The sequence below is a fragment of the Littorina saxatilis genome, linkage group LG10, assembly GCF_037325665.1.
Source record: "Littorina saxatilis isolate snail1 linkage group LG10, US_GU_Lsax_2.0, whole genome shotgun sequence".
NCBI classification, from domain to species: Eukaryota; Metazoa; Mollusca; class Gastropoda; order Littorinimorpha; family Littorinidae; genus Littorina; species Littorina saxatilis.
In genome coordinates, this window is record NC_090254.1 from 15,000,013 (window position 1) to 15,025,930 (window position 25,918).

General features: G+C 40.3%; 2 protein-coding genes across 2 annotated transcripts in view; one reads left to right on the forward strand and one right to left on the reverse strand.

The window, feature by feature from the left end:
• The window catches only part of LOC138978239 (uncharacterized), a 23,975-nt gene extending 1,904 nt beyond the window's left edge, over positions 1 to 22,071 (forward strand). The window contains exons 3-9 of the mRNA XM_070350908.1: positions 5,435 to 5,710; positions 12,631 to 12,909; positions 15,242 to 15,370; positions 16,447 to 16,545; positions 16,956 to 17,033; positions 17,841 to 21,423; positions 21,814 to 22,071. Of these exons, the coding sequence (XP_070207009.1) occupies positions 5,435 to 5,710; positions 12,631 to 12,909; positions 15,242 to 15,370; positions 16,447 to 16,545; positions 16,956 to 17,033; positions 17,841 to 17,920 (941 nt within the window). The 3' untranslated portion in view covers positions 17,921 to 21,423; positions 21,814 to 22,071. The remainder of the gene's footprint in view (positions 1 to 5,434; positions 5,711 to 12,630; positions 12,910 to 15,241; positions 15,371 to 16,446; positions 16,546 to 16,955; positions 17,034 to 17,840; positions 21,424 to 21,813) is intronic.
• Positions 22,072 to 22,179: 108 nt separating this feature from the next.
• On the reverse strand, positions 22,180 to 24,881 carry LOC138978240 (uncharacterized). Its single transcript, XM_070350909.1, has 2 exons — positions 23,706 to 24,881; positions 22,180 to 23,210 (listed from the first exon to the last, which is right to left on the reverse strand). The coding sequence occupies exons 1-2, from the start codon at positions 23,808 to 23,810 to the stop codon at positions 22,812 to 22,814; spliced, it is 504 nt and encodes a 167-aa protein (XP_070207010.1). The 5' UTR covers positions 23,811 to 24,881; the 3' UTR covers positions 22,180 to 22,811.
• Between the last annotated feature and the right edge of the window lie 1,037 nt (positions 24,882 to 25,918).

A 25,918-nucleotide genomic window follows, 5' to 3' on the forward strand; every position in this document is an offset into this window, starting at 1 on the left:
AGTTATTTTTCTGAAATTTGAAACACATACAGAATAACATACTCTTTGAAAATGCAACATTAAACAAGTCGCGTGAAGCGATATAAAAACATTTAGTCAGTCGTTATCAATCTCTAAAGATCAATAACCAAATAAACAGTCATCGCCGAGACTACCTCCAGATAGTCTCGGCTAACCCAAAGACTGAGGCGCATCACGCTCGTCTCCGCGAAGCATGCGAACGAAGTACTTCGTGGTGTATGTGCGTATGTGTGTGCGTGCGTGTGTGTGTGTGTGTGTGTAGAGCGATTCAGACTAAACTACTGGACCGATCTTTATGAAATTTGACATGAGAGTTCCTGGGTATGAAATGCCCGAACGTTTTTTTCATTTTTTTGATAAATGTCTTTGATGACGTCATATCCGGCTTTTCGTGAAAGTTGAGGCGGCACTGTCACGCCCTCATTTTTCAACCAAATTGGTTGAAATTTTGGTCAAGTAATCTTCGACGAAGCCCGGGGTTCGGTATTGCATTTCAGCTTGGTGGCTTAAAAATTAATTAATGACTTTGGTCATTAAAAATCGGAAAATTGTAAAAAAAAAATAAAAATTTCTAAAACGATCCAAATTTACGTTTATCTTATTTTCCATCATTTGCTGATTCCAAAAACATATAAATATGTTATATTTGGATTAAAAACAAGCTCTGAAAATTAAATATATAAAAATTATTATCAAAATTAAATTGTCCAAATCAATTTAAAAATACTTTCATCTTATTCCTTGTCGGTTCCTGATTCCAAAAACATATAGATATGATATGTTTGGATTAAAAACACGCTCAGAAAGTTAAAACAAAGAGAGGTACAGAAAAGCGTGCTATCCTTCTTAGCGCAACTACTACCCCGCTCTTCTTGTCAATTTCACTGCCTTTGCCATGAGCGGTGGCCTGACGATGCTACGAGTAAAATGGCATTGCGTTCAGTTTCATTCTGTGAGTTCGACAGCTACTTGACTAAATATTGTATTTTCGCCTTACGCGACTTGTTATATTTAGTCAAGTTTTGACTAAATATTTTAACATCGAGGGGGAATCGAAACGAGGGTCGTGGTGTATGTGCGTGCGTGTGTGCGTGTGTGTGTGCGTGTGTGTGTGTGTCTGTGTGTGTGTGTGGAGCGATTCAGACTAAACTACTGGACCGATCTTTATGAAATTTGACATGAGAGTTCCTGGGTATGAAATCCCCGTACATATTTTTCATTTTTTTGATAAATGTCTTTGATGACGTCATATCCGGCTTTTCGTGAAAGTTGAGGCGGCACTGTCACGCCCTCATTTTTCAACCAAATTGGTTGAAATTTTGGTCAAGTAATCTTCGACGAAGCCCGGGGTTCGGTATTGCATTTCAGTTTGGTGGCCTAAAAATTAATTAATGACTTTGGTCATTAAAAATCTGAAAATTGTAAAAAAAAATAAAAATTTATAAAACGATCCACATTTACGTTTATCTTATTCTCCATCATTTGCTGATTTCAAAAACATATAAATATGTTATATTCGGATTAAAAACAAGCTCTGAAAATTAAATATATAAAAATTATTATCAAAATCAAATAGTCCAAATCAATTTAAAAACACTTTCATCTTATTCCTTGTCGGTTCCTGATTCCAAAAACATATAGATATGATATGTTTGGATTAAAAACACGCTCAGAAAGTTAAAACAAAGAGAGGCACAGAAAAGCGTGCTATCCTTCTTAGCGCAACTACTACCCCGCTCTTCTTGCCATGAGCGGTGGACTGACGATGCTACGAGTATACGGTCTTGCTGAAAAATGGCATTGCGTTCAGTTTCATTCTGTGAGTTCGACAGCTCCTTGACTAAATATTGTATTTTCGCCTTACGCGACTTGTTTTTTCCATTCTGAGCACATTTTTAGAGTAAACATAACATATCTATATATTTTTGAATTCAGGAGAAGGTGAAGAATACAATGCGATCATTTTTTAATCTGTAATGAAAAATTCGATTTTAATGACAAATTTAATTAGCAAACTCATTAACTAATTTTTAAGCTTCCAAGCTGAAATGCAATCCCATAGTCCGAACTTCGTCGAAAATTGCTTTACCAAAATTTCAATCAATTTTGTTGAAAAATTAGGGCGTGACAGTGCGGCCTCAACTTTCACTAAAAGCCGGATATGACGTTGTCAAAGAGATTTATCAAATAAATGAGTAAAAAAACGTCTGAGGATATCATACCCAGGAACTCTCATGTGAAGTTTCATGAAGATCGGTCCAGTAGTTTTCTCTGAATCGTTCTACACACACACACACACACACACACACACACACACACACACACACACACACACACACAAATACACACACATACACACACACACACACACACACACACACACACATCTCGATTCCCAGTCAACGTTAAAACATTTAGTCAAAACTTGACTAAATGTAAACAGAGCTATGTGAAGTTTTATCCCCGAGTACGCAGTACTGGGGTCCAGCAGACTTTAATTGTGTGTGTGTGTGTGTGTCTGTCTCGACTTAACAGTTTATTGCTGGGAAACTACTGGGCGCAGTTCGTTCAAAAGTTGATACACTAACTTGATAATAGGTCCGATTGATCGTATTAAAACTTCATAATGTTACCTGGGACCTAAATGCGAAATAATCCACAAAAACGACTCTTGGCGGTGGGCGCAATTCGCGGTGGGATAGAACTGCTGTTCGGCGAATAGAACAGCCAGTCAGCCAGCGACACCAGGCTTTGCGTGCGTGTGCCACTTCGCGTGCTGCGCGACCTAATTTTAGCACCCTAGTCATTTGAGTTCACTGGCAAAATTGTCAGAGTTGGTGGCGTGGTGGAAAGCACGTCCGCCTATGGCCAAAGTGATCCGGGTTCGATTCCCGGTATGGGCGGTCTATTATTATTATTTTCTTTTTTTTTTAAATTCTTGTTTACTATTGTTTATTATGAACGTTTTAATGTTTAATTTTACTCTAATAATTTTTGGCTCACGTAAGTGTAGCCTATGCGATGGTAAACTTTGTCTGTCTGTGCGTGCGTGCGTGCGTATGTATGTGTGTATGTCTGTGGTAGAAACTTTAACATTTTTGGCTAAACACCGAAATACTCATTTCACGTGGTTAATTTTCAAGCACCATCTTCAAATTATTGAAGCAATGATCAACATGGTGTCGGCATGTGTGTAGTTAAAGCGTGTATCCAAAGAAAACGGGTGGTGGGGGTTTTGAAGGGGTACAAGCAGTTGACTGGTTTGTGTCGTGTTTGGCATGTAGACGGCAGGTCAGGTGTCAAGATCAGGTCAGGGGTCGCGCGAAGGATTGTGGTCCAGTTCTCACCTCGCCGATTCGCCGGGGAAGACGATTTCATGTTGTTCGGTTTCTAAGCTCCAGAAAAGTAAATAAAGAAGATACCAAAGGGAGATTTCCTACAATTTGATCTGCACAGCGTGTTTCCAATGTCCACGCGAGGAAGAGCTGTCGAAAGCGCGGCAGTCAGTGTCGATCTTGCAGCCGTATCCCGGTAAGTTCAGAGACAGATCTAGTGTCTCCCACTCTGATAACGTGTCACCTACTGTTAATCCGTTTTGTTTTAATTTCTTTTTATTTCAGCAGACACGGATGTCAAACACAGTGCTAGGCAGTCACCTCCAGTGAAATGAGTTGATCTAAAGTGCCTGTAATGTTTGGATGTCTTTGCTCGTGGTTCGATTTATGACATTATGTGAATTTCAAGACTTGCAGTAGAGTCTCAAGTTAAGTTTACTCTGCCCGAAAAAACTGTCCACCATTTACTTGAACATGCAGATATAAGGAAACGGAATGAATCTGTTCTCAAAGTCAAAATGATCACGATTTTTTCCTCAGATTCAAAACATGCACTGTCATGGTTTTGTCTGTACAATTTAGTAAGTCTTATAAGTACTTTGCAACAACTTCCTTGAACGTGAAAGACAGTTTTTGAATGCTAGATCTGTATCGCGTTTCATTCCAGACTCGATCCTCTCTTTGATTGTAGATATACTGTTTGCTGTTTACGCACTATCATATGATTCGCTATGTAACGTTTGGTAAGCTTACCTTGCAACAGCTTTCTTGTCTTTGTTGGCATTTCTGGCTGTGTTGACCGTCAGAATTATTTTAAGAACCAGGCTGCTGCAGTCGACATGTTTCGCATATTGTAGGGTTACCATGCTGCACAGGTAAAGTGGCTTGTATAAGGCCAAAAAAAAAAATTGTCTGTTTAGGGTAACATGACCAAAAAAAGTAGGGTCGGTAGGTAGGTAGGTTTTTTTTTTTTTTTTTTTTTTTTTTTTTTCTTTTGTAAACGCTATGTTGGCTGAACATTCACTTCTTATATTTGATGAATACATGTTTCAAAACTAACGTATAAATAAAACAGAGAGAAAGGGAGAGAAAGAAACGCCAAATGTCTCTTTTTAGCATTTTTACCTCTTTTTTTTTCTTTTTTTTTTTTGAAATCAAAAAAAAGTTTTTGGGTCGGCGCCAAATCGATAGGGTCGGTCGGGTTACCCTAAACAGACAATTTTTTTTTTTTGCCTAACCTGACTATTCTGTTTCAAAACACTGTTTATATTTGTGCAGGTTGTAGTCATCATAACTAATCGCATTTTGCAATTTGTTTCAGAAAGGAGGTTAACCTACAACAAGATCGACGCTATGTCAGATATATGCCTCAGGGACATGAAGACTTCCGAATTTAGATCTACTCGGCATGGTGACAAGTCTTGATGAAAAGTATAGGACTGAGGACAGCAGTGGAAAAAGTGCCCACATGGCAGGTACCTAACCTATTACCCTTGTCATTTTATCTGTTTGCCTTCTTTTGAAAATTATACATGGAGTTGATATGATGCGTTAGTTTTAACTGTGTGTGTGTGCGTGTGTGTGTGTGTGTGTGTGTGTGTGTGTGTGTGTGTGTGTGTGTGTGTGTTTGTGTGTGTGTGTGTTTGTGTGTGTGTGTGTGTGTTACGAAGTGAGTGAGTTTGTGTTATGTTACTGTTTGTTGATTTCTTACGGGAGCCTTGAAGGCTTCGCCTCTTGTTTTAATTGTGTAAAATAAATAAATAATTTTGTTTTTGTTTTTTGTAATCCACGTGCACAAGACAAAAACTGTCATACTGGGGGAGCGAGCCAGTCTGAAGAGTACTCGGGTCCAGCGCGAGCGTTTTTTATTTTGTCTCAAGTGTCCCATGTTACAGGGGCAGGTTCTGACAAAGCAACAGCTCTATCGTCTTCATGGTCTTTTCTTTCTTTCTTTCTTTGGTGTTTAACGTCGTTTTCAACCGTTCAAGGTTATATCGCGACGGGTCTTCGTGGTGGGAAGCGAATTCGGTAGTTGTTTGACATACATAATTATTTGATTCTTAATAATTCTTTGTCAGCAACACCCAGCTCACTGACCCACAACTGCACGGATCTGAATCACATCCCTGGATCCCGTGCCGCGCCATGTTTCTGTTCCGCTGACTCTCTGGGATCTCCACCAGGAAGACTGGTCTGGTTGCTAGGGGATACCGTCACGGCAACAGGCGAGTACAATGTCAGCCATCTCCAGCTGCCCTCGGACAACATGGGTGACCAGTGTGACGGCCTGACCGTGACATGTCAGCTGGACTGGGTCAAAGCCACGACCCTGATTGTCACTAAACATGAAACATGTAAGTATCACTGAAGAGAAAGTCCGCATCCTCATGTAAGCAATGGTCTGTCGATGTTCCTTCCCCTAATTCTGCCCTGAATCAGAGAGGGAGAGAGAAAGAGACAGAGAAAGAGAGAGAGACACAAAAAAAGAAAGAGAGAGAAAGAGAGAGAGAGAGAGAGAGAGAGAGAGAGAGAGAGAGAGAGAGAGCACACATCTTAGCTCTGATCAGCAGCCTTGGTCACACGGACGAGGGGGGAATCAAAGAACAGATGGACTGGGAGATCATCATGCGAAGCTAGTGTTTGAGGCAGCAAGACGAAGACAAGGATCTCAACCAAGAATGACGCAATTCGCCACTAGTTGCTGCTGTTACTTAAAATCATATGCACTTATTGGTGTACATTTAGACATTTCAGAAAAAAACTATACACAAATCCCCAATCCGAAAGTGCGTTTAATTGCCAGAACATCGCTTTTTTCCAGCAAACATTTTTGAATAAATAGCCAAACGTGTGAAATCTTATTTGAAAATCTTAAAGTAATGCAACATGCTATAAGTCTTGTCATGCATGTGCAAACATTTCAACATTTCTTCGTATCATAAAGAGGAGATTTAAGTAGAGTGTAGGCTTTTGGTTACCTAGATAAACATAATAATAATAAAACATTTATATAGCGCTTCCGAGAGCTCGAAGCGCTTTGCAGGTTCAATAAAACACCAACATGATAATTTAAATAGTACAATTTGCATTAAAAATGTCTCAAAATGGAAAATGTTCATCAATGAGCTCACATGGAAACATACATACAAACACATATGAATACTAGCATGCATACATACATCCATGCATGGTAATACTAAGAAACAAAATGTAAATAGCAGTACACCACTGCATTCACAGTCAAGCACGCTAACAAACACATACAACAGACCGATACTCAAAACACACACACAGACACACACACACACACACACACACACACACACACACACACACACACACACACGTGCAAACACGCACACAAACACCAGGTTAGCTGCTCGTAGGGACTTTTTTTAAGAGCTAATCAAAGAAATGTTTGAAAAAGGTGTGTTTTGAGGTTGGTTTTGAAAGAGAAGAGTGATTGACTGTTTCTGACACTGTATGGTAATTCATTCCAAATGATGGGACCAAATTGAGAAAAACTGCGGAAACCATGTTGCTTTCGTTTGTACCGGATAACTTTGAAGCGCCGATTGTCAGGAGACAAGCTAAGTGTTCGAGACGGTGGGTACAATTGTAAGAGGTGCCTAAGAGGTAAAGAGGGGCAGAGTTTGTAATCACTTTGAAACAGAGTCAGCAGATTTTGTACTTTATTCGTTGAGCGATAGGCTGCCAGGGTAAACTAAACAGCAGCGATGTGCAGTGTTAATTGTGTACGACTCGCTTTGAAAACGAGACGAACTGCAGAGTTCTGAAAAGCTTGTAGGGGTTTAATCGTTGAAACAAGGACACCAGAAAGGAAGGAATTACAATAATCTGTTCTTGAGCGGATGCAGGATGTCACCTGAACTGTTGTTGCTTCTTCTGTAAGGAAGTGGCGTACAGGCGCGATTCGCTTCAGTTCATAGTAGCCTGCTTGACAGACTGTATTGGTATGTTGTTTCATTGTGAGGTCACGGACCGAGAGAAAACGTGTTGGGAATGTTATTAACTCTGTCAAAAGAAGAGGTAGAGAAGCGGATGGCCTCCGTCTTGTCATCATTCAATTTTAGCTTATTTGTGTTCATCCAGACTTTAACATCCTCTGTACACTCCTGAAGGGACAGAACAAGGCTGTCTGATTCTGCCGGACTGGTTGACTTACACAGTTGAGTGTCGTCTGCGAACATTTCAAGCTCGACAGAGTGACTGTCAATACGAGTTTGTAAGTGGAGTGGTGTACATGATGAAATGTACAGGATCCAAGATGGAGCCTTGTGGGACACCAAACTCCAGCAGGGCTGTAGGAGACTGATGATCTTTGACTAACAATAACTGCTTACGTTCAAATATGTAGGACCGGAACTAGAATAAAGCGACTCCTGCCATGCAAAAACCTGACTGGAGCCAATACAAGACTAGAGAATGTCATGGTTTATCGTGTCAAAGGCTGCGGAAAGATCGATGACCATGAGCACGTAGATCTTGTCTTGGTCTAACGCTGTGAGGATATCGTTCACAATGCGCAGGAGGGCTGTTTCCGTACCATGTCCAGGGTGATACGCTGGTTGTTGGTTTCTAAGTAGCTGAGAAGTTGCAAAAGAACGATTCTCTCAAGTTATTTTGAAAGGAAATAAAGGTTTGAAGTCGGACGTAGGGATCCAGAGAAGGTTTCTTAAAAAGGGGTTTGAAGACTGTAGTTTTGAATTCAGATGGCATTGTTCCGGTGCTGAGGGAATCTGTCATTATCCTTGTAATCGTTGGAAAAAGAACATCATGACGATAGGTCTAACTCGTACGATTTTGTTGCAGTTTCCGGAGAATGTCAATGACTTTTTTTTCACAGACGGGTGTGAAAGCGTCAAGAAGAGTGTGCACAAAAGGATGATTTGGTTTAGGCACAAGAACAGGATCAGGAAAAGAGTCCCTGATCAACCGAAATTTTTCGTGAAAGAAGTCAGAGAAACTTGTTGGGAGTTTGTTTTGGTCGAAACTGGGCAGGGACGAGCACTTTGTCTAGCCAAGCAGCGAGTTAAGGTTCCTGCAGACTTCCATTTTTAGCTGGGTAATGTGACGTTTTTCGTGGTAGACAAGATCCGTAACATTCTTTTTTTGCGAGTTCATATATTTGTTTAAGAACAACAACATTGCCGTTCTGTCCTGCGATGCTCCTCGGCAAACGTGCTTTACCTAGCCGTCGGCTTCTTCAGTGACCTTTTTTTCCAAGGTGATCGGAGCGTGGGTATCGTCGAGAACTACTCTAAGATTGTCGTTCAGTTCTGAAATGGATGTGTCCGGTGAGACCGTGTTGGCAATGACTTGCATCGCATTGGCACACCATCGGGTGCAGTAGCAGGCTTGGCACAGCCAACTGTTTGGTCCGAAGAAAACCTATGGTAAAATTCACAGGAGCGACATACTTTGAGATTTTATTATTATTTTTGTTTCTACTAAAAACTCAGGGTCATTATTGCTAAATATTGCCCGTTTGCCTTACGCCTGAGACCAGGTTTTTCGAAAATATCTCGCGATCTACACATATTTTGCAATATGGATAAGAACATAATAAGTACGTCAAAAGTATACCTAATTTTATTTACATTTACTTCAATCATTACTTTCCTCTGGTTAATTATTTCTTCATAAAGACTACTTAAAATGACTCAAATGTTTCCCCCCTTACCAGGCCTCTACAAACATGCAGGTCATTTTTTTTAACCTGTGCCATATTAGCATACTCGTGTATCTCGTGCTGACATGATACATGTCACACTAACACCAAAGCTTTCTAAGGGTTTGCGCATTATTCAGAGCACTGGCCGTTGACAAGAAAAGTAATGAATTGCCGTCGAACAGGGAGCATCGAGGGGCCAGTAAAAGATCCATGCTGGTTGACTCGTTTGTGTGTGTGTGTGTGTGTGTGTGTATGTGTGTGTGTGTGTGTGTGTGTGTGTGTGTGTGTGTGTGTGTGTGTGAGTGTTCTTCATCTGTCAGTTTTGATAAAAGTCAGAAAGTATATTTATGTATTTGACTTTCTGCGTCTATCTGCATGTACTTGTGAACGCATATATGTAGATGTATGCACACACACACACACACACACACACACACACACACACATACATACACACACACACACACACACACATACACACACACACACACATACACACACACACACACACATACATCACCACCACCACCACAAGAACCACACACACACACACATACGCACACAATCTCTCTCTCTCTCTCTCTCTCTCTCTCTCTCTCCCTCCCTCGCTTACTCACTCTCTCTCTCTTTCTCTCTCTCTCTCTCTCTCTCCCTCTCTTACTCACTCTCTCTATCTCTCTCTCTCTCCCTCTCTTACTCACTCTCTCTCTATCTCTCTCTCCCTCTCTTACTCACTCTCTCTCTATCTCTCTCTCTCTCTCTCCCTCTCTTACTCACTCTCTCTCTCTTTCTCTCTGACTCTCTCTCTGCTGGGCCTGATGGAATAATAGGAGAACTGTTGAAAAATGTTTTTTCTCCAGGGATTGACTTTTTGGTACACTTGTTTAATTTTTTGTTTTCCAAGGGTGTATTTCCAGAAAGCTGGACAGAGTCCATTGTTATCCCTTTGTTTAAGAAAGGCGATGTGAATGATCCAAATAATTATCGTGGAATTTCGCTGTGTAATGTTAGTAGCAAGGTCTATAGTACTGTGATTAATAACAGGTTGCAAGAATGGATTGAATGTAATAACAGTACGGGGGAATATCAAGCTGGTTTTAAGAAGAATTATTCCACTATTGATCATATGTTTACACTTTTGGCCTTTGTACAGAAACAATTTTCTTTGAATCGTAAGCTGTATGTTGCCTTTATAGATTTTGAGAAAGCGTTTGATTCCATCAATAGAGCTTTGCTCTGGCCAATTCTGTTAAAAAACGGAATAAAAGGGAAACTCTTTAGGTGTGTGAAGAGTATGTATGATAATGTAAAAATAAAAGTGAGATGTGGAGCAAAGTTTACGGATTATATTAATTGTACATTTGGTGTTAAACAGGGCGATGTATGTAGCCCAGTTTTATTTTCTCTCTTTATTAATGAGTTAGCACTTGAGATAATTGAGAATGGAAGACATGGTGCCACATTTACTGATGATTATTTGGAATTGTTTATTCTTTTGCTTGCTGATGATTTATTGTTGTTATCAGAGACAGTTGTGGGTCTACAGACTCAGTTAAATAATTTACGCAGGACAGTGTCTTCTCTTCATTTAAAGGTAAACATGAGTAAAAGTAACATTATTGTGTTTAGAAAGGGTAGATATTTGAGTGCAAGGGAAAGATGGACATATGGGGGTGATATATTACCTGTTGTAAACGTGTATAAGTATTTAGGAATATTGTTTTCAACTCGACTTAGTTTTACTGCTGCCTGTTGCGATCTCTCAAGCCGGGCCAAAAATGCTCTGATGTGTATTATACAAAGATTATCTGTGCTTAATAATAATAGTTTGAATGTTTTTTTTGGAAGTTGTTTGATTCCCAAGTACAACCAATAGTACAGTATGGTGCTGAGATATGGGGACTGGATAAGGCTGCTCTGCAGTGTGAAAAAGTCCATTTATTTGCACTGAAGAAGTTCTTAGGAGTTCGAATGCGAACACCTAATGATCTTGTATATGGCGAGACAAACAGATATCCGATATATTTGAATTCTATTTTAAGATGCATTAGCTACTGGTTGAAATTGTTAAAGATGGAGGCGCACAGACTTCCTCGTAAATCCTATGAAATGTTGTATAAAATGGATGAAAGTGGTAAAACGAACTGGGCCTCAGGTGTCCGTTGTAAATTGTATGAGTACGGTTTTGGTTTTGTGTGGTGGAATCAGGGCGTTGTTAATGAAAAAAGATTGTTTGCGTGTTTTTAGGGAAAGGTTGGTCGATTGCAGATGGCAAGAGTGGGATTATCATATGCAAAATAGTGATAGATTTGCTGTTTATCGGACATTTTGTACTGTACATGACATTAAACCCTATCTTTTGTCGAATATGGATAGGCATTTAAAGTTTATTATGACCAGGTTTCGATTCGGCATTTCAGAAATTGCAGTGCATGCTTACCGATATAGAAAACATAATGCCGATGATTTGATGTGTCCTCTTTGTAAACAAAACCAAGAAGATGAAGTCCATTTTGTTTTGTGTTGTCCATACTATAACAAATTAAGAGAAAATTTGATCCCATTTAAATATTATAAGAACCCAAGCATTTTCCGACTCAGCTTGCTTTTAGCATCACCTCAAGAAACTGTTGTCCGAAATGTATCCCTGTATTTGTATAAAGCCTTTAAATTAAGAGATGTTGTAACCTCCTAGTTAAATGCCGTGTAATGTATGTGTTGTGCGATTATTATTTTGTACCTTTTTTGTGTGCACCTGTTGAGTTTAATTTATATGCAATGTGAACCGTTTGTTCACACCCCTTCATAAGGGGCTATGGCCTATTGAATAAACTATCTGCGTCTGCGTCTCTGTCTCTCGGTCTCTCTCTCTCTCTCTCTCTCTCTCTCTCTCTCTCACCCACACACACGCTCTAGCAACATAGATAGAACACTGTATCTGTGAGGCAGGAAAGCTTTCAGCATTTGAGACAACCCCTTTAACAACAATTGTTCGATGCGGGCAAAAACCGACACAGTCCTACCTAGATGACACAAACATTACGCCATGAAATGCACGAGTTTGACCTCTATTTTGCAAAACTGGCCCAGGATATTATGAAGACTTAATTAATACCAATGTGCCTATAGTCTACAAACGTAAACTCCTGTTAGCTATACTTTATGGGAACATATTTTCTTCTTCTTCATTTTTAAAAATGTTTGTAGCTGGCGAGATATTTTCGAAAAACCTAGTCTCAGGCGTAAGGCAAACGGGCAATAAACAAATACAGTAACAAATACAGTCTAAACAGTCATATATAGCAATATTTGAGTGATAACGGTTTTGTCTGAGGACATAAACTAGTCCGTTGCCCAAATTGTAAAAAGAAACGCCTTACGATTTTGTGGTTTGTGTGTCTGCAACGGTGTTGACGTGTGCAAATTATCCAGAGAGGGTAAATACAGCGAGTGCAATTGTTTTGAGCTCTCTAGCGCCGTTAGTTTGTCAGAATAGGAGGAGGTCCAAATTAGGAGCCGGTCCATATAAGGGCCCCTTCCCTTCTAAATGATCTGACTCTTAACAATTCTCTTTGTCAGGCGGACTGACCCACAACTGCTCGTATCTGAATCACATCCCTGGATCCCGTGCCGCGCCATGTTTCTGTTCCGCTGACTCTCTGCCTCTGGGATCTCCACCGGGAAGACTGCTCTGGTTGCTAGGGGATACCGTCATGGCAACAGGAGAGTACAATGTCCGCCATCTCCAGCTGCCCTCGGACAAGATGGGTGACCAGTGTGACGGCTTAACCGTGACGTGTCAGCGGGACTGGGTCAATGCCGCCACCCTGATTGTCACCAAACATGACGCATGTAACAGTAAGTATATCACTGAGCCAAAGTCCTCATCCTCAAATAAACAATGGTCTGTTCATATTCCTTCGCAAAATTCTCTCTCTGAATAAGAGAGAAAGAGGAAAACGACAGAGACAATGACAATGACAAATCTTTATTTTTCGAGGGTGACAAGAATAAGCATAGGTATGCTTTTTTGCATCTGGCCCTCGCCCTAAAGAGGGACTAAACTATTTTACTATAACTATGACTAGGGAAAAAAAGGTTACATAAAAACATTAATGGTAGAACATATAAGTTTATGTACATGAAGCGCATTATGTAGAAGCATTGTAGATCATAAGGTAGTGTTCAAAATTGGGTGTAAAGCAATGAAGATAAACGGAAAGTAACCCAACAATACATTAGCTCAGCAAAACAATGTATTACAGAGCCAAATCTTCGTGATTTTGTCACAATAAACCATAATTCCGATAATGAACAACTGTATACAAAGAAAACATACCAATCAAGTTTATTTGTTCATAGAGTTCATTAAATGGAAAGAATATTTGGTTCTAAAAGAATCTGTGTTGGTGGATTGCCGCAGGGCGTCCGGAAGAGCGTTCCAGAGGCTGCTTCCTGAATAAACAAGACTTGATTTAAATAGGTCTATCCTAGGAAGAGGAGTGTTTAGTTTTATAAAGTGGTGCGAATTCTTCAAAGAGAACTTTGAGCAAATGGTTTCGGGTGCATTTTCTGTCATAATTTTATGCATCATTATTCCTTTGTTGTAATTCATTCTTGACTTCAGAGGTAGGACCCCTATGTTGATGTAGTCTGAGTCGGTGAGAGTAGTCTGTTTGAGTAATACTACTTTTAGCGCTCTTTTGTGTAATCTGCTGAGTAGCTTTAGGGAATTATCACTTGCAGAGTCCCATAGAGTGGATGCGTAATCAATAAGAGACTGAATATGAGCAGTGAAAAATAACTTCCTGGCTTGACAATTAAGGAAGTGTTTAATTCTAGATAAGAGGTACACTTTCTTTGACACTAATTTACTAAGTTGTTCAATGTGAGTTGACCAAGACAGGTTGTTATCGATGTGGACACCTAGAACTTTGTGATGGTCGACTTTTTCCACTATATTGCCGTCAATCATTAAATCGGGACCAGTTGAGGTAAAATTCTGTCGTTTTTGTCTAGTTGTAATTATCATATATTTGGTTTTCTTTGGGTTAAGAGACATGTGATTTAGGTCAGTCCATTCTGTCAGCTGGTTTAGACTTCCTTGGAGGGATTCTGATAAGCGAGTTAAATTTTTGTTACTGGAGTGAATTGTGGTATCATCTGCAAAAAGTTCACATAAATGTTGAATATAAAGGGGGAGGTCATTAACATATATTGAGAAGAGCAGAGGTCCTAATACCGATCCTTGTGGTACACCGTAATCTACAGCTTGCATGCTCGATGCTCTAGTGTTTGTAAGAACTGTCTGTTGTCTGTCAGAGAGGAATGAACTAACAAGATTGATAGTATCATATCCGACGCCATACAAACCGAATTTTCTAAGCAATAATGTGTGATCAATTACGTCAAAGGCTTTTGCAAAGTCTACGAAAATGGCACCACAGAATTCATTATCGTTTATTTTGTCCAACCACTGATCAACAAGAGAGATTAAGGCAGTGTGGCAGGAATGCTTAGCTCTAAATCCTGATTGTTTAGGATGGAATAAGTTGTTTTGGTTGAAATGTGTTAGGATGTGTTTGTTGATATGACAGAGAGACAGACTGAGAAGGGTATAGAGAGAAAGAGAGAGAGAGCGAGAGAGAGAGAGTGAGAGAGAGATAAAGAGAGAGAGAGAGAAAGAAAGTAAGAGAGAGAAAAAGTAAGAGAGAGAGAGAGAAAGTGACAGGGAGAGATTGAGAGAGAATGAAGGAGAGAGAGCAAGAAAGAGTGTGAAAGACAGAAAGAAAGAGAGACAGACAGACAGAGAGAGAGAGAGAGAGAGAGAGAGAGACATATACACAAAGAGAGACAGACAAAGAGTGAGAGAGAGAGAGAGGGGGGCTGATGAAGAGAGCACATTGCTAAGCTCATACCAGCAGTCTTGATTAGACGGTAAACAAAGACCAGATGGGCTTGGAGATCAGCCTGCGAAATTATGATTGAGAAGTTTACTAATTTTTAAGGCAGCAAGACAAAGACAAGGAGCTCCATCAAGAAAGAAGCAATTCACCACTAGTTGCTGCTGCTTAAAATTATATCCACTTCATGGTGGGTTTTTTAACATCAAATAAGCTAATGTGAGCAAAATGTGGGTTTTTTTCTCACAATTTCTCCTTTGTGTAACATTTAATCTCTGTTGTGTCAGGCGAAGAAAACCACCAAATTTACAAATGGGCCACCATTGTACTCGGACCTTTGGTGTTCGTGGTTGGCATTGTCTTTATCATCGTCGTGGTCATCCTGTGCCGTCGTGGACGCCCACATAGCGGCCTGAGTGAGTTTTTACATGTGATCTTGATATCTGTGAATGTCTCACACTGTCCCTCGATCTGTTCTCTCACTAAACTCAGACATGTGTCATATCACTTTCAAATTACACGCGCCCCATCAGCTGAGGAAACTAATATAGCGTTTGCTTTGATTTTACCACTTAAAGGTGTTGTTTTTTGTATGGTGTTTTTCTTTGTTGCTATTACAAGATCTGCAACACTGAGGAGATATTAAACTAAAAGAGTTTGATAAAGAGACCTATAAGGAATATAAGGCTGTGGGGGAGACCACTCACGCACACTGCCAACTCGGCATGGTCGTCTGCTTGAAATCAATTGACGATGTTTGAGTTCTCTCGCGCAGCAGCGAGTGTAACTGACAGTTAAGATAGCAGTCCTCCACAAATTGGTAGAACATTACAAAACGGCCAGTTTACCTTGACAGAAAAGAGCATGAACGCTCTCTGTTTCAGAATGACGTCATTCCTTCACTGCCCCTTTTAAAAAAGAGTTTACATGTTCGTGGTTTGAATAGATCAGCATAAGGCTTTTATCATTTTAAGAAGCCATCAAACCCTGGAGGGTTGTGAAAGTTTCCCCTGTGTGACTTCAAAAACGTCAACAAAACCTCAACTGTGTACTGATTTTACGTCACTAGTCCAATATATATGGTTTATGCTCTCCAATAGAAGTCTTTGTTAACGCAGAATGACCCTGATAAATGAGTACGCACTCGCTAGATTAGAGATTTGAATTTCTGAATCCAACAGCTTTAGTTTGTCTTCACGAATGCTTACCCACTAGTATTGAATACACTATGATGACGAACTGAACTCGGGACTCCTGACACAGTAGAGTTTTCTGAAATAACCGTTTGCTGATTGAAATCCATTTAATTAGTTTAGCTTAATCATAGAGCATTTTCTAGCAAATTATTGCAGAAGTTTCAGAATTATATTAAAGCAAAAGCCCCTTTAACCCTTGAAGGTTAAATTCGCCCTATCCATCTTAAAAATGGCCAATAACCTACTATACCTGTAATTAGTTGCTTGACAGAAGTGTCATTACTTTTTTTTTATAGACACTGGACCTGTTGAAAGCCAACCACAGCCAAAGAAGAACAGCGACCAATTATCAACCTTCACTGGCCAAAACATCTATGAAGGCTTGCAACGAAACGGTATCGGCTTCTTTTCCTAAACCGAAAGGTGCTCTAGATAGTCAAGTGAACGGCCTTACCGGGCATAGAGAGTTTGAATTAAATGACACGGGAATTAATGCTTTAATTTGGCTACGAATATGTCGCAATAAGTGGTTTTTTTGCTAAGTTTATGATGAAGAAGTGATCTCGGGCCTCTTGACGCAGCAGAGTTGTCTGAGATGGCCGTTTGCTGATTACAGTTAATTTGATTTATGTAGCATAATTATATAGTTACAGCGGATTTTTGATTAAATTATAGCGGGATTGTCAGAATTATACCACAGCACCCTTGAAGGTTAAATTCGCCCCAAACATCTGCAAAATGACCAATTTCCTACTATACATGTGATAGGTTGCTTGACAGAAGTGTCATAAAATATTGTTTTCAGACTCCGGACCACAGACGAAGAGCGAGGAATTACCAACCTTCACTGGCCAGAACATCTATGAAGGCTTGACACCAAACGGTATCGGCTTGTTTTCCTTTTTGTATTCAATCAATACATTTAGAGTTAATGATATCTTTTTCTATATAGAATCGTTCTAGGGACTTTTGTGAAGTGCTAGCATTTGTGCTGATTGAAAGATCTCTTCCTGAGTAAAACGCTATACGCTGAGGAGTTACTGACATGCACATAGCATTTTTGTTTGCATGACTCACTGCTTAAAAAAACATCGAACAATCATTGGTTTTTGTGGAGTGTTTTTTTACTCCTGAACATAATGACAACCACAACACTCGGGAGGCCAAACTGTCTTCGTTAGGCGGGGTAGCTTAACAAAATAAACTTTTTAAATCGATAATTATCATTGTTCTTTCGATTCACATTTGAAGGTCGGTAAGTGTTGGCTCTTAATCTGAGTATTTGTTGATTTTATTGCGACAAACCTGGCTTTTTGTGAACTCGATGTTGGGTAGTGACTGCAGTGGCTGTCACAACGGGTAAATATCCAAGGAAAGTAAAGTTGTTTATTAAATACAGTAGAAGATCTTTCCATTTGAAAAACACTCTTTACATGCAAAGTCTCAGCAAAGAGCTACACCCACACGCATGTGGTTAGTTTCTTGTAAAGAGCTAGTAGAATATATAGCTTACTTTTTTTTAAAGTTAATTCAGATAGAGTTCAACTTGTACTTCTATCTAAAATAAGAAACTATTTATTCAGAAAAGCATGACATGTACCACAGAAACTTGTACTGGCATGTGGTATGAAAACTGTGAGTGTTTTTGTCGGGTCATTGTGTTACAATATTACCTGTGTGTATATTTCAGATCCACAGCAGAATCCTGGCGCAAAGAAGCATCCTGTAAAGAAGAACGCGCCCAAGAGAGAAGTAGAAGGCCATATGTAAAGCTTGCAGCATGGAGGCTACTTGGGATAAGACCTGACCAAATTCACTCAGTTTTACACAATTCTGAAACATTACCATCTCCTTGGTCTGAAGAAAACGTCGTGATCATTTTTATCACTGCATTCAAAAAAGTATAATGGTTACCATTTTGTTGCACCATGTGATTAATTTGACCAACCAGGAGTCATTTTAGGTGTTCTTCTAAATCTGTTGGCCGTCATTTTTGTTTATCACTCTAAAAATTACGAATACAAAATAACATTTTGAATGACAAATATCAGGGTGACTTCTCAGAAGAAATGAACTTTTTCATTTTCAACAATGATATTCTTTACCATAAAGAAATATCGAAAAGTCAACTTTTTTTGGTTGGGGTGTTTGGACAGAATGGTAAGTCCCCACCCTTCTTTTCAGAACGCTATGCTTTGCTCAGCTCGCTTTAAAATTGCATTGCCAAAATCCTGAAGAATCAAATGCAACTGAATTTACAATAAATGAAGTTTTACATCATTCCTTATGGTCTGATGTTGAATCTAAATCAGTCCCGCTGAAAAAGCGAGGCAATAGAGACACGTAAGATCAACTTAGTGTAACATTGTTGCGTGAGCACATTTTATTTGTTAATACTCGTGAGTTCAGTGAATGATTGGCTGTATGAGGTCATGTCATCCTGGGTCCAATCTGGTCTCACGTCGGCTGTTCCATGTTCGCAGGGTCCCTTTAATAAATATTTTTGTCGAAATTTAGTCGGCAATAAATAACCTTGAATGGTTGAAAACGACGTTAAACACCAAATAAAGAAAGAAAGAAAGTCGGCAATAAAACCGTTATTTCTAATATTCAGATGGTTAGCAAATTATCACATGTCTCGAAAATATTTCTTTGCCATTTCACTTATCATTTGGTAACAGTGAGCATATAAAAAAATAATTCTTTTTTTTAATACTATTTAACACCAAACTCGACGTTATTCGTGCTTCTGATCAAGCTCGTTAATTGAACTACATAGTGCATTGACGATGGTTCTAATGAATACAACCACTGAATACCGCAGTAAATCGATTCCTCGTTTCATCTTTTATCTTCTTAGGCATGAACTATTTTTATACACAAACCATGGACTTACACCACTTTAAAAAATAGGTTTTGTGATTGTCATTAATCAGTCAGATACCTCATTCAATTGACCAACCCTCGTGTATCTGTTTCTTGGCATGTCATCATATTCAAAATTCTGTATCATAAAGTCTGTCCGGTAGATTTCTCTAATTGTCTTCACTGTTGTTTCAACACACTTAAAATATCACCGTTGCATTGTTTACTCCTAATTAAACTTAATAGCTAGAGATTAGCACACATGTGACCAGTGTTAGTTCTTTAGGTTACTCAGAAAGTCGCTGACATGAGATTACGGTACCACTGTATAGACACTACCTCGTGTAGAATCAATCAGTTTACTAAATTTGGTAGGGGAATAAATAACATTAACAGTCTCATAACATCTCATCACAAACATCTAAAAACAAAAGCATTTGCCCAGTTTTTTGTATGACGGGTAGAATTGAGAAATTATATTGCATATTAAGAAAAAACAAAAAGTCTTTAATGCTATTCACGGTTAGATTGATTAACTATTATCTGGACATATAATTCCTTTGAAAAGCAAACCATTCGCAGTTTATGTGGGTCTTTGCGCTCGCGTCAGGGAAAATTGGCTTCGCTTTTGCCATATGTAAATCATATTATTAGTTTTATAACGCACGCAATAGTTGACTGCAATGAAGTTCTTGAAGTACCAGGATGTTCTTTTTCATGAAATTGTTTCTCCTCTTGTGATTGATTCTTTATTTTTTGTATTTTGAAAGTGTTCATAATCTACATTTTTACTTGTGTTTGTTTTTCGGTTCTTCTGTGGCCCATTTGTAGTTTTATTTGTACAAACACTGATATGCAGTTTACGTGATTATTTTTTCTCTCACTTTCCATAAAAAGATGTAAAATTATTAATTGGAACGTTTGTTATTGACAAAACAATACATTCACAGATATTTCGACCCAACGGTCGTGAACAGACAAACAAATATTCACACAAAACTTATCTTGATAGTTCTATCTGTTTACGTCCACTCGTCAGGAAGTCGTTGGGTCGAACTATCTGTGAATGTATTGTTTTGTCATTAACAAACGTTCCAACAACCTACCCTTTTTGTTTTATTCTTAATTTTGGAACGTTGGCAGTCTCTTTGTTATTGGATTTGTAAAATTATTCCTTAATCTTCGTTTTCATGCTCTGTTTTATTTGTTTGTGGCTTCAAACAATGATCAATTATACTTCAAAATTTATGAGGTGATTCCTATACTTCTACTGACACATATGCGCATCTGTTCAATTTTGTTTTGTTATGCTTTCAGTTATGAAGTCAGCATTATTCTTTGCATGACATTGCATGATTATTTAGTTTTAAATGTTAGATTCTTATTGTTGTTACTTATGACGACTGACCGGCACGGTTGGCCTAGTGGTAAGGCGTCCGCCCCGTGATCGGGAGGTCGTGGGTTCGAACCCCGGCCGGGTCATACCAAAGACTTTAAAATTGGCAATCTAGTGGCTGCTCCGCCTGGCGTCTGGCATTATGGGGTTAGTGCTAGGACTGGTTGGTCCGGTGTCAGAATAATGTGACTGGGTGAGACATGAAGCCTGTGCTGCGACTTCTGTCTTGTGTGTGGCGCACGTTATATGTCAAAGCAGCACCGTCCTGATATGGCTCTTCGTGGTCGGCTGGGCGTTAAACAAACAAACAAACTTATGACGACGAATTCGTTTTTAGATGACACTGTCTGATTTAAGGCAGTTAGCCACAGGAAGCAGTCGACTGCATAGAAATTAAATATATTAATGATTGTTCATAATTGTAAGCACACTTGATGTTGATTTTTAAGTTGGGAACAAAAACGTACATATGTTCAAGGATACCAACACAACGCTTCTTTTGAATGTATGTATGTATAGCTACCAATAGTTTATACTTTTTGCACGTGCATGCTTCACGTCAAAATGGTGTTATTTCACGCAATGTACATGTAGCTAACACTAGATTATACTTCTTGAACGTGCATGCTTTATGTCAAACCGTGTTTTTCCCATTCTTTTGCCTAATATTTATTCTTATAACAATGTTTGTTCCTATTTTTTCTTAAATTACCCGAGGATCGTTGGATGATTGACATTTTTGTGTGTGGAAACATTGGAAGTAATGCTGAGCTCCATTTCCAAGCACTGCCGTACGACAGTTTATGATGGCATGGGTTTCCAAGGCAACGGCCGATGTTGTTACTGATGATTTCACAGCTCCACGTGAGCCGTGAAAATGACTTTGTTACTACCGGCCGCCAGTAACCGTGACTCGGTGTGTTTATGTAGACCTTTTAAACATTTATTTTGAAGATGATATTCGAGACGATTATAATATGATATAATAATGTATTGCTATTCTAATGGACAGGTAGGGGAAAGCCCCCCGCGAGTTAGGGGGAGTCCCATATTGGTTGGGACGAGAAAGAATTTACCCGATGCTCCCCAGCATGTCGTAAGAGACGACTAACGGATTGTGTTTCTCCTTTTACCCTTGTTAAGTGTATCTTGTATAGAATATAGTCAATGTTTGTAAAGTTTTAGTCAAGCAGTATTTAAGAAATGTTAAGTCCTTTGTACTGGAAACTTGCATTCTCCCAGTAACGTAATATATTGTACTTCGTTGAAATTTTTGATTAGTGCTTTTGTGAACAAGAAACAATTGACTCTATCCCATCTCCCCCCCTTCCCTCCGTCGCGATATAACCTTGAATGGTTGAAAACGACGTTAAACACCAAAGAAAGAAAGAAAGAAAGAAAGGTAGGGGAAATTCGGGGGTTATGATTGGATAGTCTCGCACAGCCCTAATTCGGCCATCGGTCCATATTTCTGCGGAAGTCGTTCAATATTCTTAATGGTTACAACAACAAACTACATTCGGTTCCGGTTTCATCGCAGTGGATGAAGTACACACATATCTGGCGAGGTTTACCTCTGGGACTGGTCGACAGACTATATACAATTTGCAACACTTGTTTCTTACCGTACGTGAAATGTACATTCCGGGCAAAATCCACTTTTATGGTTTCCCATAAATCCATTTATGTTCTGAATTTGTTTGTGCTAACAACCCAAGGGAGACAACCACTAAACACAATCATACTATGAAACAAGCCAACACTGTGATTGCGAATGTTGTCGCTGGATCTACCCAGCGACTGCATTTTTGAGAAAACCAACGTATTTATACATATCATCAATCAAAAATGCATACTGTTTAGCACCAAATTGTTCGGATACATAATCATCATGTAGGCAACATGTTATTATAAAGTACCCGAAATTGTGAGAGTATCCGGTCGACTAGATGGACAATTGCCTCCCTTATTATATCACACCGGCCTTCTCACAATAAATACTAGCTGCCTTACAGTCACCTGGCAGCAGGTTAAATGCAACATGATTTACATCACAATCATTGAAATTTGTTTTACAGGTTAATGCAACATTATTTACATCACCATCATTGAAATTTGTTTTACACACTGGGGACCAAGTTTCCCCTCTTTTTGTACATCACTGGCGGTAAAACGCCACCAACCAGCAAGCAGAATTGCTTGCTGGTACCGCCATAACCAGTATAAACCGACCTAAATTAGCACATATTTTAGACGCGCACTCGTGTAGAGCGCAGGACTGGCCACACCCCATCTGCCGATTTTGAGATTGTTATGTCATAGGACCCATGGTCCTCCCCCTTTACCAGGGTTGCCAGGTCAATGGCCTCCTGCGACCAGATTCGTGTTTTGAGTTTGTCGTCAAAGTGAGACAAAGTGAGACTTCTCACCTGTTTTGCTGCGAGCCAGATTCGCAGCGGGGTCGGCTGATGTGGCGTAGTAGTCTACAGTGGATGCCGTAGCGGGCCCCGGAGCAGAAGAAACGGTGTCTGGGCACCGAGCTGCCGCCTCCCGCAGGCTCTGGTTGTCCTGTTTTAGGGAGGCGATGTCCCTTTGCGCCTGCTCAACCATCCGTCGCACCTCTGCGAGGACTGCCGCTAAGCCTGTCTCTGCATCCCCTTGGTTGCTGCAGTGCTGGCCTGACCTGCTGCCGCTCTTGTCATCTCCGTATCCCTCTGTACGGTGGCGCTGGGACGCCCAGCCACTGGTCTGGTCACCTCTGCGACCCGTCTGGAGGCTGCTCTCTTCGGAGGCATAATCCTGTGTGATAAAAACCAGGACATATGAAACTTGCTCCATCGGAGATATCATTTCGAGGAATGCCGTCCTGGAACCCACCTCCCTGAAAGCGATTAGAAATAGCGCAGAGTGTAACAAGCTGAAATTATAAGCAGAATTTTAATATAATCAAAGTGCTTCCACCAAAACCCGATGTTTGGGTTCTTTAAGTTGTTAATTGACCTAGTTGACAGCCAGTACATCCCCATGAATAATGCCTGATTCTCTGAAATGTCAACCAACAAATTGAAAATATATGGCCCAAAGTACCTCCACCAAAACCCTAGTTTGGACTCTCTAAGGCGCCAACTCCCCTGCTCGATAATTAGTACCTCCACTGGCAACTTAGCACCTGATTCTCTGACTTATCAGCCAAACCGGACAAATCACCTGCTCGCTAATCAGTACCTCCACCGGCAATTTAAGCCGGGTTCTCTGACTTAACCGCAAGACCGGACAAAAATTTAGACAAATCACCTGCTCGCTAATCAGTATCTCCGTCTGGAGGCTGCTCTCTTCGGAGGCATAATCCTGTGTGATAAAAACCAGGACATATGAAACTTGCTCCATCGGAGATATCATTTCGAGGAATGCCGTCCTGGAACCCACCTCCCTAAAAGCGATTGGAAATAGCGCAGAGTGTGACAAGCTGAAATTATAAGCAGAATTTTAATATAAGCCAAATAAATTTTCTCTGGGATGCCGCACCAATGACTAACACCTGTGGCCCCCCGATGTTTGGGTTCTGTAAAGTGTTAATTGACCTGGTTGACAGCCAGTACATCCACAGGAATAATTCCTGATTCTCTGAAATGTCAACCCAACAATTCGAAAATATATATGGCCCAAAGTACCTCCACCAAAACCTTAGTTTGGACTCTCTAAGGCGCCAAATCACCAGCTCGCTAATCAGTACCTCCACCGGCAATTTAATACCGGGTTCTCTGACGTAACCGCAGACCGGACAAATCTCCTGCTCGCTAATCAGTACCTCCACCGGCAATTTGATACCAGGTTCTCTGACTTAACCGCAGAACCGGACAAATCACCTGCTCGCTAATCAGTACCTCCACCAGCAATATAATACCGGATTCTCTGACTTAACCGCAAAACCGGACAAATCTCCTGCTCGCTAATCAGTACCTCCACCGGCAATTTAATACCGGGTTCTCTGACTTAACCGCAGACCGGACAAATCACCTGCTAGCTAATCAGTACCTCCACCGGCAATTTAATACCGGGTTCTCTGACTTAACCGCAGACCAGACAAATCACCTGCTAGCTAATCAGTACCTCCAACAGCAATTTGATACCGGGTTCTCTGACGTAACCGCAGACCGGACAAATCTCCTGCTCGCTAATCAGTATACCTCCACCGGCAATATAATACCGGGTTCTCTGATTTAACCGCAGACCGGACAAATTACCTGCTAGCTAATCAGTACCTGCACCGGCAATATAATACCGGGTTCTCTGACTTAACCGCAGACCGGACAAATCACCTGCTAGCTAATCAGTACCTCCACCGGCAATATAATACCGGATTCTCTGAATTAACCGCAGAACCGGACAAATCACCTGCTAGTTAATCAGTACCTCCACGGCAATTTAATACCGGATTCTCTGAATTAACCGCAGAACCGGACAAATCACCTGCTAGGTAATCAGTACCTCCACCGGCAATTTAATATCGGGTTCTCTGACTTAACCGCAGAACCGGACAAATCACCTGCTCGATAATCAGTACCTCCATCGGCAATATAATACCGGATTCTCTGAATTAACCGCAGAACCGGACAAATCACCTGCTAGTTAATCAGTACCTCCACCGGCAATATAATACCGGATTCTCTGAATTAACCGCAGAACCGGACAAAACACCTGCTAGTTAAACAGTACCTCCACCGGCAATTTAATACCAGATTCTCTGAATTAACCGCAGAACCGGACAAAACACCTGCTAGTTAATCAGTACCTCCACCGGCAATTTAATACCGGATTCTCTGACTTAACCGCAGCACCGGACAAATCACCTGCTAGCTAATCAGTACCTCCACCGGCAATATAATACCGGATTCTCTGAATTAACCGCAGAACCGGACAAATCACCTGCTAGTTAATCAGTACCTCCACCGGCAATATAATACCGGATTCTCTGAACTAACCGCAGAACCGGACAAAACACCTGCTAGTTAAACAGTACCTCCACCGGCAATATAATACCGGGTTCTCTGACTTAACCGCAGACCGGACAAATCACCTGCTCGCTAATCAGTACCTTCACCGGCAATATAATACTGGGTTCTCTGACTTAACCGCAGACCGGACAAATCACCTGCTAGCTAATCAGTACCTCCACCGTCAATTTAATACCGGGTTCTCTGACTTAACCGCAAAACCGGACAAATCACCTGCTACCATTCCTTCACATAAATTATATCTTTGAGAGGCAACCCACTTTGCAAAATTCAAGTAGCTGCATTCTAGCAGACGGTCTTTCCAGTGTTTTGCACTGAATCAGTAAACTCGCCTTTCGCGATACAACGTCAACTGTTTGCAATGTTTAAATGAAGTTACCAATCTGAAACGCTCAGTCTTTTCTGAAACAATCCTTGCTCTCTCGGCATTAACTAATTCAACGCAGGCATCATTCGCAAAATCGCTTTCCCGGTCATCTCGGTGCTTTTGGT

Coding starts and splice junctions, on each gene's coding strand:
- LOC138978240 (XM_070350909.1), bottom strand. CDS start 23,810: ATGATATCTCCGATGGAGCAAGTTTCATATGTCCTGGTTTTTATCACA. Junction 23,211..23,705: donor AGATACTGATTAGCGAGCAG/GTGATTTGTCTA, acceptor TTTATCACACAG/GATTATGCCTCCGAAGAGAG.